Here is a 21,330-nt window from a genome sequence, read left to right on the forward strand (position 1 = left end):
ATCAGGTAGCACCCAGTGGACCCACGGGAAAAAAGGATATATAAGCAGCCCGCTTTAGGCGGGAGAGAGCTACAGGGAGCTACAGAGGATGGACGGACGGGACAGACGACGACGAAGGGGAAGAAAGACTGGTTGGAAGCCAAGTGGTTTTTGAAACAGAGCCTGGAGTGTCAGGTGATTTCTTCTGCTGGTACGGGAGACCCTGGGGTACCCCGATAGTACCCCTCTTACTGTGGACACAAAATGAAGGTGGAAACATTTCCTCCTCTCTGAACATGCCTTGCATATGCCTGTGATGTGTTCAAGATAGATTAATAAAAGACCAGACTTTTATATTAAGTATTTTATTTGCTGCTGCCAGTGTATATAAAATAATTACCGTTGTGAAATAGAAATTTATGAAAATAGAGAGGTAGATGTTAAGGACTGATCAATGTAGAAGTTTGTATATTATGGCACATGTGTTAAGGGAAGCTTTTTGTACAGGCTTCAAATTTAGCTCTCTTGAATGAATATTCACCGGTTAATGAGAAGTGGTTCAGGAACCCTGAAATAGGGAGAGGGGGAAAAGTTTAATTAGGATGAAACACATCAAATAGCAGTTTTTAAAAATATCATTTTGAGTAATCCTGATTTTGTAACTGCAGGGTTTTGTTTGGTTTTTTTTTTTACAAATCACTTATGTCATGGTTCTTCTCTGCAAGACAGTCTGGGCTTATGGCCATGAATGATGTATATACAACAGAAACCATACTTCAAATCGTGAGATACAGTTCCCAGTCAGCTGCACCATTACAATACCATGTTGCTAAACCATAATGTTCAGAAAGGTTAAATGCGTTGTGTTGGAGGTAACCTTAAGTCAAGGAATACCTGTATTGCCTTCATGGGATTCATTTAGATGTCAGTTTATAAAAGACTTTCAATTAAATTAGCCTCTGCCTTATTTAGTTTTTTAAAAGCCACTGAACAGGATTTTTAAGAATCAGCACAGGTTGAGGAATACCAGCCCTGTATTAGGCAGTAACATGTAATTCATCATTCTGTTTTATACGAATTTGCTGATTAACTTGCTAAGATAAGACTACTCTACAAAATATACACTCTATATTATAAATAAGTCTTAAGAAAATCTGAATAGAAAACTTATCAAGGATATATACGGGGAGCAATTTGGATATATCTGATAGTGGAAGACAACCACATTTATTTGCAGGATGTACAGTGATTTAACAGCATAAAACTGGAAACATCATAAATTCAACTCAGTAAGAAACTGGATAGATAACTGGATGTTTATAATACAAACATTTTAAAATGATCAACCTATATGGCAAAACAGATTTAATAAAATGAAAATCAAGACCTGTTTTGTGGCAAAATGGTTAAGCTGTCACCTGCAGTACTGGCATCCCATAGGGATGCTGGTTTGAATCCTTGCTACTTCACTTCCTATCCAGCTCCCTGCTGATGTGCCTGGCCAGATGACCCAGCATCCATCACTGCAATCATCTGGGGAATGGACCAAGACATGGAATATCTGTGTGCTCCCCTCTAGCTCTGCCTCTGAAATAATTAGCTTTCATTGCTTTTAAAAAAATTTTAAAGCATTTAATTCAGGATGGTTAGATATATGGTTATCTTCACTATTCATGAGATACATACAAACTGTAATAGTGAGGAAATGTTAAGTGTTAAGTTTTGCTTAGAACAACCGCAAAAGTACAGTTTGGCAAAGGCTAAAGGGAAACAAAGACCAAATTAAGGGCAGTGATGATCAAATGTTACTGTATTTCTAAATATCCATTCCTTGTTCACTGATTCTACCCATTTCTAGGAATAGAGTTGCACATACTTGAAAAATTCATGGGAAATGAAATTCAAATAGGAACTGAAGAGGATAAGCATTTGGCATAGCAGTCATGACACTGCTTGAAATGCCTACATCCCAGTAGAGTATTCATGTCTCAATGCCTCTTCTGTTTTCAGCTTCCTGATAATGGGCACCCTGGAAAGCAGCAGGTGATGGCTCCAGTACTTGGGCCCCCTACCATCCACATGGGAGACCTGCAATGAGTTCTGGGATCCTGGGCTTTGGCATGGCCGAGCCCCAGCTGCTGCAGGCATTTGGGAACTGAAGCAGCAAAAATCTCTCTCTTTGCCTATCAAATAAATATCTAAAAAATACTTTGAAAAGGGCTACAATTTTCTGCAAAACAAAAATTAACCCATGTTGGTTTTTCATAGTACTTATTTTCCACAAACTTTATGAAAAGCACTGCTGCATAAAGCTGTTCACCTCACTGTTGCTTCATATTTGGAAACCTTAACAATGAAGTATAATTAACAATATAATTAGAAATTCTGTTTACAAAGAAAGTTAAAAGTAAAAATATTAACAGGAAATGAAATTGTAATAATCGATTTATTTCTAAGTCTGCTATTTTTGTACCATATTTTTTCTTAATTACTATAGCTATATTTACAAGGATAAAACTCCGTGTATATGCCATGTAATACATGCCTATAGGCATCAGTTGCCAATATAACGTGAGCTTTAAGAAAACCAAATTCTATTAGCTCACTTTAGAACTACTTAATTCTAAGTTGTATTTTTCACAATATGATTTATAAATACATAAAGTTGCTTCTAATCATAGTATTCTTATCCTAACAATATTTACAGCTTTTATAATACTAACAGCTGCCCAAGGCTTCTTAACAGCATAATGTATCAAATGAAAATAAACCACTCTTTAAGGGAAACAGACAGGACCGGGGGCTAAAAAAGGTTTGCAATAAACTACATTTCTAAAAATTCCATAAAGAATCAAATACTACTAGAAGCAAGAAAATAAACATGAAGGTGTTAAACTATTTTAATGGAGTTTTTTTCCCTTTTAAAACATATTTTCCAAGTCTACAAAGCTTCACTGGAGTACACAACCCTGTAACAAGGTACTTCAGAAAGTAGCTTCCTGGGCTTATTTTGCTTTTCGGTAACATATGCTCTACATTTAAGTGTACTTCAAAAAGTACATATAAAAAAGGATTAAAAATTTATTTTGATTCCTTTTCCCAATTTTGAAATCCATATATATGAAGGTTCAGGGAGAATGCTTATTCTGAAAAAAGAACTTCAGCACCAAAGTTCATCTTTTAATACCACTTTTCCACAATTTTTTATGTACCCTAATAATAAGGATTTATAAAAGAATATATCTTTAAATTATAATTTAAAAGCAGGTTTTTGGTCACATTTCTTTTAGAGAAACACATGTTTTCTACACAGGGCATCTGACCTGGAAGGTACGAATTAATATACAGGAGCATGCCTTAGTGGTACCCTACAGCTATCAACTTGTTACTAAAATCCAATCTACTACTATAAACTCAAATGCCACATTTTCCTCATGTTTACTCTTTGCCTTGCCTAACAAATGAGAAATATCACTTGAGTACCCCAAATTTATATTCCACTTTAGGTTAGTAGTATAAAAAAAACAAAACATAGCCTGTTAGTATTGCAGTGTTGTTTTGTTTTGTTTTGGTAATGCTATTAAATTCTTTTTATGGTTAAAAGCTGTCCGTTTTCCTGACTACTGAAATACAAAGTCTCATCAGTACTTTCCTCACAGAACAGAAACTAAACTTGTGAGTGCCAACAGGCTTTTGACTACATAGTCCTACAATGGGAGTATTTAAGGAAACTTACCTCTGATAGATTTGTTTGACTACAGAAAGGAGCAGACTTTCTGGGGTCTGAAGGGATTTGTACTTGAAGATACTCCAGTCAGCAGGGGATCATGTTGAGCATTCTGCAGACAAAACTGTTTCAAGTCTGCAGCTGCCTGGGACACCTGCACAGAGAAAGGGAAAGGGCCAGGTGGTGAGAAGGCTTTAATGAAGGTTTCCCCAGATCTTTGGAAATACCTGTAGTGACCAGGTGGTGAGAAGGCTTTAATGAAGGTTTCCCCAGATCTTTGGAAATACCTGCAGTGAAAGCCACTTCCTCGCCTCAAGAGGATGTCTACTAATTAAAGACTAAGTTAAAAAAGGGTTCTTAAAATACTTAAGACCCTGTTGTAAATAAGAATGGCTTACAGCATGTTTTTGCTTATTTATCAAATCACCAAATGATTCAGAACAAACAGTACCATTAAATTTAGCTGCATAGCATTTACTTATATATTAGTAACAAGCCTGCAGTTTTTTACTTGTTTTTACTTGTTTTTTATACTAAAAATAGCACAACACATTATAAGTTAAAAGGAACATTAACATTCTAACAATTACTTTGTCTGAAAAGCAGTATTACTGGAAAAAATACTGTGAATGAACATAATGTGGAGCTAGGACAGAATCCAGAAAGCAAACACGGTAAAATTCAGTACACTGATAAGTTCCCACTCTGGTTTTTGCATTTAAAATTAAACAGACTAACAAGCATGTATTCACTTAGGCATCTGCTATTTGGGAGGCTGGTGCAATGGCTTAATAGGCTAAACCTCCATCTATGGTGCTGGCATCCCATATGGGTGCCAATTATGTCCGAGCTGCTCCACTTCCCATCCAGCTCCCTGCTTGTGACCTGGAAAAGCACTGGAGGCTGACTCAAGTTCTTGGGACTCTGCACCTGCAATGGGAGATCTAGCAGCAGCTCCTGGCTTTGGATCAGCTGGTCAGTCATTTGGAGTGTGAACCAGCAGATGGAAGACCTCTCCCTCCCTCTCCCTACCCTCCTCTCTGTACCTTGCTAATAAACATTTTTTAAAACTTGCATTTGAGTAAAAAAAAAGAAAAGTGAAGCCATAAGAACACCTTAGGTCCTGGTTTTGGTTGCACTGTATACTTGTATTAACTCTGGTCAATCACAGTTAAGGCAAATAACGTTTCTTAAAAGACAGGTTGCTCAGCACTTGTTAAAATTGATAGTATGTTACCAGTTCACATTTTTGTAACATTGCTTAAACCCCTCAAGACTACAGCTAAACTCCAGATCTAATAAAACAGTCACCCTGAAATGAATCCAAATGTGCCTTGAATCTACTTGTGTTGTGCCTATGGCATCGTCCAGAATTCCCATGTTTATTAGCTCCTGTGTAAGAGAACCACCTGCAGGCTAGCATGCTCTAGGGGTGAAGATGCCCACATCCCATCTCAGCCTGCAGACCCCAGGGCCAGGGACTGAACACAGCAGGCAGCTGGGGGAGGAGAGCCAAATACGGGAATGTGCCTGCCCTGGGTCAAGTACTTCTACAAATGGCCCCCACCTCTGAAAAGGTGGCTTTGGCATTCACATGTTACAGTCTCAGGTTCCATTCACATTAACTAGCAGTAGTAAGCACGCAGTAAACCTATTAATTTTTTCTCCACCATGCTTGCTTCAGCAGTACAAACATTCCACCAGTTAAGTTTCTGCCTTACGTGCAGGTAAGGTCTAACCTAACTCGTAAAGAAGAAATAGCTTGTTAGTTTAAAAATAACAGGAAAAAAGCACCTAGCAGAGTCACAGATAAACAATGTGAAATGGAACGTAATTACATTTAAGTGTCTAGAGAAAAAAATTCATTTGAAATCCTGAGTAGGGAGCTGTCTCCTTACTACATCCGTCCCAATGTCAAGTGGATATACCCAAAACCAAACCATTTGTGGTGACTTTCATGGTCCCAACCTCTGGCCAACTGGGGAATTCATAAGCAAGGCAGCATCAAATTGGGAAGGTGGGAGCAACTGGGATTTTCAAGGTTCCAGCTCTTTAACTCATCTCTTCTTTGTAGTACGGTTTGGTACCTCTAATTGGACTGAAGAGTTTCACCAGCCTTTTTGTGTATATATGTGTGTGTGTGTGTGTGTGTGTGTGACTGCCCCAACTTCAATCAGTGACAAAAAACACACCTAATGACAATATATGGCTACTTAATCAAAATTTCAACTGTTAGAGCTAAATGTGACCAAGAATGACTAAGCCACTGAGAATGTGAAGATTAGACAAATGGATTTCAAACAGCACTTCCGTCTGAAGCATTTAAGGTTAAGAAATCAGGGGGAATTCCAGACGAAGACTATAGAAATTTTCCTTCTTTCCAAGCAGTGGCCACAGTAAATAAGCCAGGTTCGGTGCGTCACAGGGAAGTTAAAGGGGAGGCCCTCTCCTAAAACAAATGATTTCAAATTAATCAAAGCCTACTCTGATATATAATATACTAAGTCCAATCATTCTGGAAAGGGTCTGCTCCTAACAGTTTATAATCACCCTTTCTTTGCTCTTTTAAAAAATTACTAGTCTGACCTGTTGTACCAAGAAGATGATCTGGTGTTCTTAAAACCAGAAAATATTTCGAATAGCCTTGTATGTCAGGTTACCCTGCCAACACACACAGAAAAGCCTTTTTCCCAAAGATACGGCTAGCCAGAAGCCAAAATCAGTGCTCCACGGCCACCCCTCTTCACGCCCATCCAGCACACAGCCAAACAGGCGCCCAGGGCACGCGCGGGGCTCTGCCGGCTGCGCTCCTTAGTTTCTGCGAACTTTTGGAACACAAGCCTACTTCTTTCCTCCACACAGTTAGGCAAGAATTAATTTGCCAAGTGTGTGTTCCAGGCAAGAAGAGATCAGGCCGTGAGTATGTATCACTGAATGAAGGTGGCGTGGGGAAAAATCTGGGCCGTAAATAAGTCTGAATCCGAAGTTGGGAAACACCAGCCGCGGAGGCTGTTGGGGAAGGGACGAGTGGGACGGCGCCCCGGGGAGCCGACAGAGGTGAGGCCGGCCGAGGGAGGAGACCCGAGGGCGGGCATGGGGGCCAGCCCGCCGCGGCAAGCCCTGGGCCGAGCGGCCGGAAGGCCAGCTCGTCGGACCTCAAACCGCCGAGCCGCGCCGCACCTTCTAGAAAGGCCCGTTGCTGCCCAGGGCGCGTTCCCCGCAGGCCACGGGGCCGCCCGCTCCAGCCGCCGCCCTCCCCGCCCCCACCCGCCCGCCCGCGCTCGCCCGCGCTCGCCCGCGCTCGCCTTCACGCGGTTGAGGCCGGCCTCCAGCCGGAGCTGTTGAACCACTTTCTTCATAGCGGCGACGCTGGAGGAACCAGACATGGCACACGCGAAGCGAGGGGCCTGTTCGTCGGTCGCGGGTCGGCGGGTCCAAACTCGGCGGGGTGGCGGGGGCGGGGCTCCGAACTTTGTCTCTAAGTTTCCGGTTCTGGGCTCGGCGACTCCACCCTCGGCGCGCGTGCGCACCGCGGCCGCGGCGGGTCCTGCGACTCACCCTCGCTGGAGCGCGAGGCGGTGGGGGAAGGGCTGGCGGGGGCGCGGCGGCGGCTGGCGGGCGCTGCCGGAGGCCCCAGTCCGCTCCTCCCCTCTCCAGGGAGGCTGACTTGGGAGAGGTAAGGAAAGAGCTCGGTCGTAGTAGTCAGCCGGCCTCTAGGAGGGCCGGGGGAGGGAGTCTGGTGCTTGAGGGAGTTCCTAAAACGCCCGAGGGAAGCTTGTCGAGAGAGTTGCAGTTTTCCTGTGGGAGTTTTCGGCACCGACTGAGGGAAGGGAATTAAAGGTAAGAAAAAGTCCCAAGGCCCGGCGGCGTGGCCTAACTGCTAAAATCCTCGCCTTGAACGCCCCGGGATCCCATGTGGGCGCCGGTTCTAATCCCCGCAGCTCCACTTCCCATCCAGCTCCCTGCTTGTGGCCGGGGAAAGCAGTCGAGGACGGCCCAAAGCCTTGGGACCCTGCACCCGCGTGGGAGACCGGAAGAAGTTCCTGGTTCCCGGCTTTGGATCGGCGCAGCACTGGCTGTTGTGGCTCACTTGGGGAGTGAATCATCGGACGGAAGATCTTCCTCTCTGTCTCTCCTCCTCTGTGTATATCTGACTGTAATAAGATAAATAAATCTAAAAAAAAAGCGAAATGTGCGGAGCGCGAGGCGCCGGAACACTGGCGGTTCTCCCTGCGACCGTTTGTCCAACGGGCCTGGCCAGCTGCTGGACCCCCGAGCGGTGACCCGCCAAGGGAAGCCCGGCGGGCTCAGGCGGCAGTGACTGGCTGGAGAAAGGAGACTCCCCTGGGCGTCTGACTTTCTTCGCCTCTTGACTCTGGAAGAGATTGAGAAGAAGCCTGGCTGCGGACTGAAGAAGAAACCGTCTCTGTCAGCCATTTCGCGTGGGGACCTAACCATTCCTGTACTTAATTAAAAACTCCTTTTGTATTTCAGGAAAGTTTGCTCCTCCTTATCGTGGTTGTAATTTAGTACCTCCTGCTAGAGCTTGATCCCCAAAGAATTTCTCAAGAGACAAAGAGCAGTAGGAGCTAACCAAAGAAAATAGGTGTAGCCAGTATGTCTTTGACCAAGGAGACTGGACAAGATGTCACCAGCATGCCGCTGTCATCAGAGATGGGAGTCGTCTCTGAATACACTGATGTTTTTGCTCTAAGCTACATAATTTCATCATCGGTGCGTTTAATTTTTTTACATTGTAAGAAATCATGTATAATGTGTCCTGGGCTGATAGAATATTAAGTTCACACAAGAGATGTAAAGTTTAGCACTCTACTTAATTCATGCAATGGATGTAATGAAAGGAATTGAAAGAACCTGGTCACCATGATACCAGCACAGAAACTGATTTGAGACTCCACTTACCATCCAGTTCCCTGCTATGGCCCAAATGTTCAGCCCATGAACCCAAGTTGGGGACCTGGAAGAAACCCCTGGTTCTTGATTTGGGCCTGGCCCAATGCTGTTGTTTTTGACCATCTGGGGGTTCAAACATTTCGTGGAAGATCTCTCTTTTGCTGTATCTCCCCAATTCTGTAACTCTTTGAAATATAAATTGTTTCAAAAAGAAGTGCTTGAATTCAGGCTCTGCCACCCAACTGTGGTATCCCGAGTTGGCACTGTTGCTCCTTCACCTCGAAATAATAAAGGTGTACTTGCTGAAATTATTTTGAGAATTAAATGAAATTACTTATGCAGAAAATATGGAAGACCTATCAATAAATAATGCTTCTCTTTTCTCTACTAGTAGTTTAATTTCATCGGTACTGTGGTGACTAACAACACTCAAGTCTCATCCATATTTTGTAGACTTGTTAAACACGTGTAGTCAACGTACACCATTTTAAAAATATTCTTATTTGAAAGGCAGATTTACAGAGAGTAGAGACAATAAGATCATCTATTCACTGGTACACTCTTCAAATGGCTGCAATGGCCAGAGCTGAACAGGTTGGAAGCCAGAATATCCTTATCCCATAGCATTTGTGAAGACTCAGGGTTACCTAGAAGCAAGATAGCAACCGCCACCAAAATTGCCAAGATCAGGTCAAGCTGGAGCTCTGCAATTGGAATATTAATTACTTTTGAAACTAGAATATAGGACTGTAGGGAAATTAGGTTACATGAAATAGCAAAAGAATATAAGTCGTGTAGTATGAAGATTTAAGACTTATTTTTTTACTCAACATAGCTCAGTGTCTACTGGTGCTGAGTGTAATAATGAAACTTGTTTAAAAATATTTTTGTATACAGCCCATCCCTCAAAATATGAAATGTCTGGGATATTAACTGATATAATGTAATGTTTAACCTGTGTATAAAACATTATTTAATGAAATGTAATAAGTTGTAACATCTCCTCTTAGAATAAGTAGCAATATTAAGTGGCATGTCAGGACTTGCCCATGAACTAGAATTTGCTGGTGTATGTAGTCATGACAATGTTCACCCTTGCTCAGTAGTCTGTAAGAATGAGATCCGAGAGAAGCTGAAGGTCAGTCAGTCACTGACAAGTATTGGAGAGAAGGAGCCCAGTGGATATATGAAGGGGGTTTGGGGGTGGGGGGGCTCAGTTGAACAGGCAGATTGCTCTCAACTAGTTCATTGAGGAATGAGACTGTCTCAAGTGCTCTGAGCCCCAGCTGAAGAAAGCCGGACAATACCACCCCTGACTCAGAGACTACTGCCTCCTTCCCTCATACTTCATGCAGGGAACGTAGAGTAAGTGTGATGGCCTTAGGACATGTCCTCATGTGGCTAAGAGGCTCACAGGATCTTCAGGCAGAGGAATAACAGAATTAGGATTGGATGTGTATGAGTTAGAATTTAAGTTAGTTTGTTGTGTACTTAAGAATAAAGCATTGAAAGGCATGATTGTGCAGGTCTCTTAATTGTGCTAAATGGCAGTACAACCACTCGTAACAGCTACTAGAACCAATTTTCAGTGAATGAAGTATTATAGCCCATTATTTTTTAAAATTACAATTATTTGTTGCCTTCCTGTATTACCCTTCATCTCAGTGGTTATAATCCTGGTCCCCCAAACTGGTAGATGTTTTTATCTATTGTCTGTTCTGAAGGGCTTCTTAAAAGGTATAGAGAAAGACAAGCGATAGCCTAATGGCTAAAGTCCTTACTTGCATGTGCCAGGATCTCATATGGACACCAATTTGTATCCTGGCTGTTCCGCTTCCCATACAGCTCCCTCTTTGTGACCCAGGAAAACAGTAGAGAATGGACCAAGGCCTTAGGACGCTGCACCCGTGTGGGAGACCCAGAAAAAGCTCCTAGCTCCAGATCAACCTCAGCTCTGGCCATTGCTGCCAGTTGGGAAGTGAATCAGCAGGCAGAAGATCTTTCTCTGTCTCTCGTCTCTGTAAATCTGCCTTCCCAATAAAAATAAATAACTCTTAAAAAAAAAGAAAGAAAGAAAGGGATAGGGAGAAGTGTTTGAGCAGTCTTTCATCACCAAACACGTGTATGATTCAAAAACTATATTACTTCCTAAACAATTGAGATTTGGGGGAAGTAGTCTTTCAACTTCTGCTTATAAATCCATGTTATACTTTCATTTTGAAAAAAAGATTTCAGGTGAAACAAGATTTTGTGTTCTGTATTCAACTCCAAATGTACTTGAAGCAGAATAATTTTCAGTTTTGTGTATTTATGAAATAAAAGCTTTGAGATACTCTAACCATTCAAATGTCATTTTTGAGAACATGAATCATTGTAATATGCATTACAGGCAAGAAATGTCCCTTTGAAAACAAGAAAGACATTTTTGTAGTTGATTAAGTTTAAAATATTCTGTTGCTGTTATATGGTTATGAAAATTTAGTGACTCAAAATGGCTTAAAGGAATGTGTGAAAAAGATAATGTATTTTATAATCCCTTTTCTAACATGGATTCTAATTCTATATCATTCTGTTACTCCAAGAGACCCTATGCCACACTAAAATGCCATGTTTATCCTGAGAAAAGCCAAACTCCAAATATTCCATTTTGTCTCTATTAGAACCTGTGCGTAAAACAAACTTCATTCCTCCCTCAGTTCTACAAATGCAACGGCCTTGGGGTTGCTTTGGGCATTTCAATCAATTATCTAAAATAGGTAACTCTTTAAATAGATTAGAAGTTTATTTACAGGGGCTGGCACAGTGGTACATCAAGACAGTCCTCTGCCCCTCAATGCTAGTATCCCATATGAGCACCAGTTCATATCCTGGCTGCCCCACTTCGCTCCAGCTGTCTGCTTATACCCTAAAAAAGCAGTGGAGGAGGACCCAGATCCTTGAAGCCCTGCACATGGGTGACCTGTGGGAGACATGGCAGTACCTAGACATGATTTTTTTTTTTGAAAGGAAGAGTTAGGGAAAGAAAGAACCTCTGCTGATTAACTCCCCAAATGGTTTAACAGGCTGGTTGGGCCAGGCTGAAGCCACCTACTTCATCTGGATCTCCCATGTGAATGGTAGGAACCCAACTACTTGGGCCATCTTTTGCTTTCCCAGATTCATTAACAGAGAGCTGAGTTAGAAGTAGAGCAACGGGGATTCTGACACTCAGGGGATGCTGGTGTCACAGGAAGCAGTTTAAACTGTGTGTGATGCTGACCCCAACCTGATTTACTCTGATCTGGTGACCTCATACCTAGATTATTAAGAATTTGAAATGAAGAAATGATCCTATCTAGGGGTTCTTCAGCATTCCTACAACTACGCTACAATACCTGTTAGAGTGCAGGACAGCTAGGCCTGGGGGAAGGCCGGACTGGGCTGGGCTAGGCCACATTACCCACGAGTGTGTGAAATATGAGACTTGCAGCTGTACCCACCAATATTCTTGGCACACTTAAACCAGAAGAGGTTTATTAGGGGTATCTCCAACTAGAGCACTGTGCTCAATCCCTGACTCAGAGGAAAGCACAACATATAGTCCAACCCCAGAACACTTTCTGCAGAACTGGGCCACCTCAGTTGCTGATTCCCACGCATGTATGAAGAACATACCAAGATGCACATGAAACACGAAACAGCCAGCTCAGTTAAGTCAACAGAGGACTTTTGAGTACCTTTTCATAAGATGGAAATAAGGATATGTTGAACAACACTCCAGACAAAGCTCTACAGCAAGCAACTAACTCTGTGGACATACTGAGGTAGGCAAGGACAGACAACATTCCTTAGAACTTCTCAGCCCTGATGTGAGGAAGCGGACAATTCCTTAGAACAATCAAGACCACTTGAATAACTCCGTCAGAACATTCTTCTCAGGTTCTCTAAGGTAGCATTAAATAGCCATCTTCATCCCTGGTATGCAGATGTAGTGTGACCGCAAGGAGGAGTGCACTCCTCAGCCTCACCCCAGGGACAGAGAAGGGAAGACTGAAACATTTATTTCACCCCTTCACTGCCCCCTACCTCACCCTCTTCAAGCTAATAAGAGGCTTACAGGGTCTGTAATACCTTCTCCTTTGTAATAAATAGCATCCTAAATGCATTTTTAAGCATAGAAATCACCCTATCACCTATCACAAGCTTTATATACTGACCTTTTTTCTTGAATTAAAATTTCCTTATCACTGTTTACATTCTTTAAGCAATCAAGTAATGAATTACAGAGCTGAAAGGATCTCAAAAAAGAGAAAAAAGAGTACAGGTTACTTCAGATCAGTTAATTTAAACCAATGAATGGTCTTATAGGTTACACAGAGCTAAAAATCTGATTTCCTAGCTCCCAATCCATTTCATTACTTGGGTTTGAGATTCTGATGTATTGGTGTGTTTAAAATATTGGCTGTATAAAATTTGCAATTTTAGTTTTCATTTGGAATTTTCCAAAGTCCATTGAGCATCTCTTTGTAGACCCTAATATTCAATCATGAAATTTGGTTTCGAATGCACTAAATAGAGTATTCAAAATTCATAAGCTTGATTTTTGAGCTTTGCTACTGACTCACAAAATAATCTTAGAAGGACTATGAAATATGCAAGCTAATTTTTTTGAAAGCAGAAACTAAATTAGCAATGACAGATGGTTAATTTATCTAGCAAGAGTTATCTCAATCTCATAGCTGACTGTGATAATTTCTGTAGCCTTTTCTTCTGAAACCAGCTGTGTATTGAGATACTTTCCAGCAGATAACCAGTATCAGTTGGTGGGAATAAGTAAAATTGATTTTTATTGCTGGCAGAGGAATTGTAAGTCAAAATTATATAGCAAATGATAGAAGCAACTGAAACTCTCTAGTCACATTGTCTTCAGCTATGGGTTTCCATTTGTTTGAACTGTTAGCATTATCTTGTTCATTCATTCACTGATTATTCACAGCTTAAAAATTGAAAAACTAACATTTTGCATATAATGGAGTTGGTATATGAAATTTAATTTGGTCAGGAATGAAAAACTCTAAGCTTGCCTGAGTTTTTAATTAGCCTCTTGATTTCAATAAAAAAAGAGTGTCTTAGGTTACTTAAGCAAAGGGGAGAGTATTGTAGAGATCTATATATGACAGTAATATATGTAGATATTCCAGTCAGTATACTTGTAATTTTATTTTTAAGATCCATTCATTTTCATTTGAAAGACAGATTTTACAGAGAAAAGGATAGATATATTCCGATTCACTGCCTAAGTGGCTGCAAAGGCCAGAGCTGAGCTGAACCAAAGCCAGAAGTCAGGAGCTTCTGTGTCTCCGGTGAGTGCAGGGTCCCAAGGCTTTGGACCATCCTCTGCTGCTTTCTCATCCCATAATCAGGGAGCTAGATTAGAAGTGGAGTATCCAGGACATCCACTGGCACCCACATGTGAAGCTGGCTCTGCCGGGCTGAGAATTAGCCTATACTGGTTCCTAGTAATTTTTGATATTTAGCTCTTTTTCTGTTTTCTAATAGAGCTTTCTCATGGCATGGGCTTGCTTCATGGCTATGATACTACTTATTGGTTTCGCATCCTGCATTATTATAGACTGTTACCACTAATTCTTATCTATTGAGGAAATGACCATATATGTATCTCAGTCATAGTTCATTTAGAGTCATAATGGAGACTAGTGACGATTATTAGAATGGTAGAGTCTTCGAATAGATATAGAAATGGGACTACCTGTTTTCTTAAAATAACAGTATATTTAAAATTGTATTTTAAAGGATCAAAATGACGAATCACATGTCAAGTTTTAATTGTTGTAAGAAGTTTATACAGGAAATAATGTATGCAACTAATTTAATTTAATTACATATCCCAAGAAATAATTTTTAGCTTTTGTACCATTAAAATGATCAGTGATATCTGGTAGGATTTTATGGAGCTGTGGTCAATACTAGATCAGAGGAAATTTAGGTTTTGTTGAATTTAAATAATTATTTTAAGGTAAACCAAGGTGGAGCAATGCTTCGCAATCCAAAGAAAGCCTATGCAGTGATGTTGCCATGAAGAGTAGATCCTGAAGGATTATCCTACTTTGCTAATCTTTAGAATAATACTTTACCCTATTTTTCAGTGTTCACTATATATTTTTAATTTTATAGTTCATTCTTGCAGACTATAATATATCCTGTGAGAAAACACATGGAACAAACATGAATGAAAGTTATATAATTAAAGACTGATATTTTCATCTGGAGTGATTTTTTTTTCATTTATTATTATTGTATTAAAATCCAGGAATTGAGGCTGATACAATGGCTCGACTGGCTTATCCTCTACCTCCAAGTATCAGCATCCCATATAGCCATAGTTCGTGTCCTGGTTATCCCACTTCACATCCAGATCCCTGCTTGCAGCCTGGGAAAGCAGTAGAGAAGAGCCCAAAGTCTTGGCACCTTATACCTGTGTAGGAAACCAGGAAGAAACTGGCTCCTGGCTTGGATCAACTCCAGCCATTGTGGCCATTTGGAGAGTGAACCAGCAGATGAAAAGATGGAAGATTTTTCTCCCTGTCTCTCTTCTCTATAAATCTGTGTTTTCAATGAAAAGAAATAGATTTTTAAAATGCTAAAAAAAAAAAGCAAGAAATGCAAAGGTTAAAAATTTTAATTATTCTTTATTTGTATAATTACATATAATCAAATCTTTCTGCTTCATAAAACATGTTCTTTTTTTATTTATTTTTTTAGTAAGGTTTTGGCTACAGTTGGATTTAGGTTTTGTGTTATAATTAGGGTAATGATTTGGGTTAGCATTAGGGTTAGATTTAGAAATACAGCTGTGGTAAGGTTCAGTATTAATGCTAGGCTTAGTTATGGCTACATCTGTGTTATAGTTGGAGTCAGGGTGAGGGATATGGCTTATGTTGAGTTTAGGGTTAGGAAAATATTTATGGTTGGGACTAGAGCTAGAGCTAGTGTCGGCATTAGGGTTAGAATTATGGCAAGGATTAGGGATAACCATCATTTCTGGCTCAGGGTGTGTTCTCGGGTGTAATTAGTATTAGTGGTAGGCTATTAGATAGGGTTTGAGTAAGGGCTATGTCTAGGTTTAGGGTTAGGTTAATGGCTAGGGTTTGAATTATGTTAATATTAGCACTGGAGCTAGATTCGGATTAAAAGTAGAGTTATTTTAGGATTAATGTTATGAGTGAGGCTTGATTTATACTTAGTAAAACTAGGGTCATGGTCATAGCAAGGGTTAGGGTTCTTGTTAGTATCTGAGTAAGAATTATGCTGGGCCTGGCACAATAGCCTAGCAGTTAAAGTTCTTGCCTTCCACGTGCCGAGATCACATTTGCTGCCAGTTCTAATTGCAGAAGGGCCGTTTCCCATCCAGCTCCCTGTTTGTATTCTCATGTTTCTTCTTTATATAAATGCAACTGAATCTTAATTTTGGCCAAAAAATTAAAAGATTTAAAATAGCAAAATATGTCCTGAGAACAGGGCCATTAACACTTGTCAATTTGCTTAATTATACAGACATTCATGAGCTTATAGTGGGATTATGTAGACATAAATTGAAAATATTTTAAATTGGGAATACATTTAGTGCACATAATTTCTTGAATGTGAAGCTTATCAAATAGAGCATTGATTGTTTAGCCTTGCAATTGCATGGCTTTCTGGTGAAGAAAATATAGTGTCTCATATTGCTATTTCAGCAAAATATCAATTTAAAACAAGATAACTATGAAATATCATATTTATACCATCACACGTTGGGGACTTTATAGGATATGTGTTCATTTCACTGCAATTACCAACACTATTTATTAGTAATATGTATTTTAAAATTAGGATAACAATAAACATTCCTGTTTTCACTTTGATTCTAATCTAATACTTTTGTGCATATTTTATTATTATTAATATTTACTTTTTGAACAAATCAGAGACAAGACATGAGTGGAATGCTACCTAAACTGGCTAAAAATCTGTTTTAATTTTCATTTGGTACCATTTAAATGAAGACAGAGAGAAAATAACCCAAAATTTCAGCTGATAACTGTTCCAATCAGACACAGGAGAGGATGTCTGTGAATCCAAGTCGACCTTCTTCATCGGAGGTGAGAAAATATTTTCATATTGAAATATAAGAAAAATGAATTGTTTTTGAAAGTTTTGATGAAGCTAAATATAAGTTATAGAAAGTATTAGGAATTGACTTTATCATTATCCCAATTTTATGCATCCCATTATCTGATACACTTCTTATGTCTCTGCTTACTTTCTCTGCTATTATTGTATTTGAACCTCTAGTATATTGATTCCTGTTTTTTTTTTTAACCTTCCCTCAGCTGTTGATATCTTGTATACAGAGATCATTCCACTGCACATATTTTTTGACCCCTTTAGCCCTCTCTTACTTCAGTGTTCTTCTGGCCAAAGCCATAACACTGTTTAACTTATTTCTCCAACTAGCCTATATATACTCTTGAACAGTTGAAGATGGCTGGAGAAAAATGTACTAACAGAATTCATGTTCTCATTTTAAATTCATAACCAAGAGTCTCAAGTGGATCTATTGCAAATAGACAATTAATACTGTCTGCCACTCATTGGTTCACTCTTCTAGCAAAGCATTTGGTATATTCTCTAAGCCCTAGAATTCCCATTTAAAAAATAAAAAACGGCAATAGAGAAACTTTCACTTTATGCAAATTGTTTTTTAATTCATCTCTTCATCATAAAATCTACTGGTCAGTTCTTAACCAAACATACCTAATCTATGCTTATACAAAAGTGGGCTCCATTAATCACTCTTCCTTCCTTAAAATAATTTCTTCTGTTGGCTTTTGGCACTCATATTATCCTGATTTTCTTTATACATTCCTGGATATTCATTCTTAGTCTTATTTTTGTTCCCTTAAAATTAGGGTATTATTTTATTTAAATATTTATTTATTTACTTGCTTGAATATGTCAGGGGAGCAAGAGAGAGAGATCCTCCATCCTTTGATTCAGTTCCCAGAGGACCAACACAGCTAGTGTTGAACCAGGCCAAAGTCAGGAGCCAGGAGCTTTCTCTAGGTCTCCCATGAGTACAGGGTCTTAAAACACCTGGGCCATCTTCTGCTTTTTCCAGGCCATTAACAAGAAGCTGGATCAGAAATGGAGTACCCAGACAAATTGGCACCTGTATGGGATGCCAGCATCTCAGGCGCTGGCTTAACACACCATGCTTTACCACAACACTGACTCTAGAGTTTTCCGACCCTAGAGTGTTCCTTATTCTCCTTTCTGTGTAACTTATTCCTTGGTGTTCTCATCTAGTCTAATAGATTTAAAAACAATCTTTATGTCAAGGGTGTCCAAGTTTATATCCCCATCTCAGTTTGAACTCTAGATTCACATGCAAATGAGAATACTTAAAAGTTTTGGAGAAATGGAAATGAAACTCAAAGATGTGAGAGTTTTTGATGCAAAAATCCATTGGGGATCCATGCATAATTTTTTCATAAAATGCACCTTCCATAAACTTAAATATCTCTTCAACTGACATCTCCAGTTGGACAACTAATACACATCTAAGCTTATTAGTAATTGGATCTTTTTCCGCTCCTAGAAATGTGTACTACCCATGCCTTTGCTTTAGCTCTTACTGGAATTCTCAGCCTGTGAATTTTCCCTTTCCTAATTCCTGCTTTCCCTTAAGTCTTTACTAAGATCTCACCTCTTCCATGATACCTACTCTAAGCGTTCTATTTAAAGCTAAAATGTCTCATTCCTTCTATCTCCATTCTTCCTTATCCTTATTCCTTTTTCCTAGTGAATAATACTTTCTAATGTACTATACAAGCTATTGACTTATATTTATAGCTTTTATTTTATTTTCTGTGTCACAAGGTCAGAACTAGTCTGAGGCAAAAGAAGCAGTTGTCATTGGTGCTAAATTTAAAAAAGCACCAAAAAATTTAATAATCAAGATGAATATTCTAGTGTAATATTTTTAAAAATTAAAATTAGTGCAAGTAATTATTTATGAATAAGGTATCAACAACTTAAATAGAGACAGGAACCAATAGTGCCTGGATAGCCATTTAAAGTGTAAGGCAAAAAGAAAAATATGCATGCATATTTTATTATTATGTCATTTAATGTATTTTAAACTCAATCATGATCTTAATGAAAATATTATTGCATTTATGCCACTGAACCATGAAATTAAGAATATAATACAGTTCTGTATAAATGCAGCATTTGATCTTAATACTATGAGCACTTTTAGCTTTTTCAATATCTTAGCTACTTTATTATTTTGTAAAAAAAAAAACATTAATAAACATATTTTTAGAAATAAATGTATGAATTTCAGTTCAGGAAATATTTTCTCCTGTAAAATATTCATGCATTTCCTTCAAGATAAAATCATATCTATTTCAAACTTGTTATGATTTTACAGATACTGAATAGCATAACCAGGGAAAAATCATTTAAATGCTCTAGAGTATACAATGACCATGTGGCAAATGTCATAGTCTTATCTATGCAAACATTTTAAATTGTTGACTAAAAATTCATCCTCAAAGGTATAGGAATAATTTACCTTCAAAAAACAGCTTAAATAAAGCCTTAAGTTCAAAAATCAGCTTTATCTCTTCTACAGATTATTATTATTAATGATAGTTTATTTTAAATTTGTAGAAGTTTCTAAGATGTAGAAAGATTTTAATTAAATGCAGAACAAAACATTGACAGAAAGTTGTTATAAATAAGTATGAACTTACAGACTTGCCCTATGTAAGAGCCAACATTTCTTATCCCATCACTGGACAGGAATAGATTCTCTTTGGGATTCTGGGGAACAAATATACTCCCCTAAACCATAGTTCTAGCTCTTTTGCAGGCGCTGAGAGCTGCAGTGATCACAACTGTACTAGGGAGACAATATGCAAAGAGTAAGGATTCCACTCCAATGGAACTGAATAGGTAGGGAAAGGAAAGAGGCAAAGATATAGAGATAAGAATGCACTCTAGCATTCTTTTTGCAGCCCACAGAAAGAATATGTGTGAAAAGTTTTGAAGGTAACTTAGGAGCCACAGCTGTGATAAGTTCCTAAGGGAAAATGTGCTCAGTATCAGAAGTGGTCAAGAATGTACTGTGGCTCTATTTTTTTTTTTCTTTGTTTTGAGAGATGTATGTATTCCATGTATATTTCCATTACGATTTTTTAATTTAAAGTTTATATCACATCAATTGATTTTTTCCCCTACTTCAAAAATATTTTTACTGATATTCTTCTTAATTTATTCAGCTCGTGGAACTTCATGTTTTTTATGTCCCTGAAGGATCATGGAACTATAAGCTAAATACCATTTCAATAGAAGTTGCTAACAAATTCATTTCAGCTGGATTTATAAGGCAAGTATTTTAGTCCTATAATTATATGAGAAATATTCCTTTTTGTTAGAGAAAAATGTTCTCTGGAAATTAAAAAATGCAATAAATATCTGTTGATTAAACAAATTAATTCTAATATGCCATACTTTGAAACAGTTTCTGTCACATAGTAGGTGTTCAACAAATATTTATTGATGAAATAAGATAATTCTTCACTAGACCCTAGAATTACGGGAACATAGAACAAAAACATGAGAATGCTAAGTGGTAGACATTGAGGAATGAGGTATCCCTAATGAGCAAAAAAACAGAGGCAGACAAAATTTAATCATCAAAAGATGATTTTTTTGATGGTATTGGTAGCTTCATTGATGGCAGTTAGTACAGGTCAATAAATATTGATCCCTGAAGAAGAACTCCATTATTTATCAGAATACTGATCCACAGAGAACCAAATGAAGTTGATTGCTGGGATGACTGAAGTTTATCTTTGGGATTTAAAGACATGACCAGGTGATACATGGCATATGATTATCTACAACTGTTTCTGCATAGGGATTTTATGGAAGAAGTTGCTGATTTTCCCACAATTTACAGTCACTGGAATTCCACTACCCTCTTAAATTGTTTTGCTTTTTCTGGAATCTTACTTTCAAAATATGTTCATGAATCCATCCTTGTCCAGAGAGTTCTCTGGGCAGTGTGATAAAGAGCCAACATACACTGCAGTATCTTGACTCAGTTATTGATCATTAACCACAATTGAATACCAGGAGGTCGTTACAGAAATTTTAAGTACTAGCTACTCCTATCAAAAATCCAAAATAAATATCTGTGTCTATACACGCGCACACGGATATAAATTCCATACCAAAATTCTCTTTTAATGGTAAAATTTGGAGTTTGGTTAACAAAGTAGAAAAAATATTTTCAGTATAACTTCACTTGCACTTCATTCATAAACTTCATTTGCATAATTTTAAAAGATAAACTTTCAGGTACCTGTCTTAAAAATATTACTGAAAGCCTACAAATTACCAGGCAGTATATAAATATGGTAAGCTATGTCAGATGCATTAAGTCAGTGTTCATGTTTGAGATAGCTAAGATTATTAGTTTTACACTGTAAGGTAATTTTGTGATATTTCAGAGTATCTCCTCACCTTACTTTACAAGCCCTGAGGGAACGTCTTGGTGAGTTTCTCGGTGAAGATGCTGTTGCAGAAAAATTCTTATTTCTGAAATGCATTGGAAATAATTTAGCTGTGGTGAGTTTTCTTAATTTATTCCTTCT

At 38.8% G+C, this 21,330-nt stretch overlaps 2 protein-coding genes across 4 annotated transcripts in view; one reads left to right on the forward strand and one right to left on the reverse strand.

The window, feature by feature from the left end:
* Window positions 1-328: 328 nt before the first annotated feature.
* GNG5 (G protein subunit gamma 5) lies at window positions 329-7,222 on the reverse strand. The gene is made up of 3 exons (XM_058658721.1): window positions 7,012-7,222; window positions 3,716-3,860; window positions 329-547 (listed from the first exon to the last, which is right to left on the reverse strand). Exons 1-2 carry the CDS (start codon window positions 7,090-7,092, stop codon window positions 3,735-3,737), a joined length of 207 nt encoding a protein of 68 aa, XP_058514704.1. The 5' UTR covers window positions 7,093-7,222; the 3' UTR covers window positions 329-547; window positions 3,716-3,734.
* Window positions 6,496-21,330, forward strand: part of SPATA1 (spermatogenesis associated 1) — a 52,135-nt gene continuing 37,300 nt past the window's right edge. Inside the window, exons 1-4 of one of the 3 annotated variants that reach the window (XM_058658703.1) lie at window positions 6,496-6,626; window positions 16,670-16,761; window positions 19,951-20,057; window positions 21,187-21,304. In XM_058658703.1, the coding sequence (XP_058514686.1) occupies window positions 16,726-16,761; window positions 19,951-20,057; window positions 21,187-21,304 (261 nt within the window). In that variant the 5' untranslated portion in view covers window positions 6,496-6,626; window positions 16,670-16,725. Of the gene's footprint in view, window positions 6,627-7,353; window positions 7,383-16,669; window positions 16,762-19,950; window positions 20,058-21,186; window positions 21,305-21,330 lie in introns of those variants that run through there. The other 2 variants (XM_058658700.1, XM_058658698.1) reach the window with 2 other exon arrangements.

Source organism: Ochotona princeps, chromosome 2, assembly GCF_030435755.1.
Source record: "Ochotona princeps isolate mOchPri1 chromosome 2, mOchPri1.hap1, whole genome shotgun sequence".
In the NCBI taxonomy this organism is placed as follows: domain Eukaryota; kingdom Metazoa; phylum Chordata; class Mammalia; order Lagomorpha; family Ochotonidae; genus Ochotona; species Ochotona princeps.

What these genes read in the sequence shown, in the direction of transcription:
- GNG5 (XM_058658721.1), bottom strand. Translation starts at nt 7,092, where the DNA reads ATGTCTGGTTCCTCCAGCGTCGCCGCTATGAAGAAAGTGGTTCAACAG. An exon ending in CCGGCCTCAACCGCGTGAAG is followed by an intron (nt 3,861 to 7,011) that starts GCGAGCGCGGGC and finishes TTCTCTGTGCAG; the next exon opens with GTGTCCCAGGCAGCTGCAGA.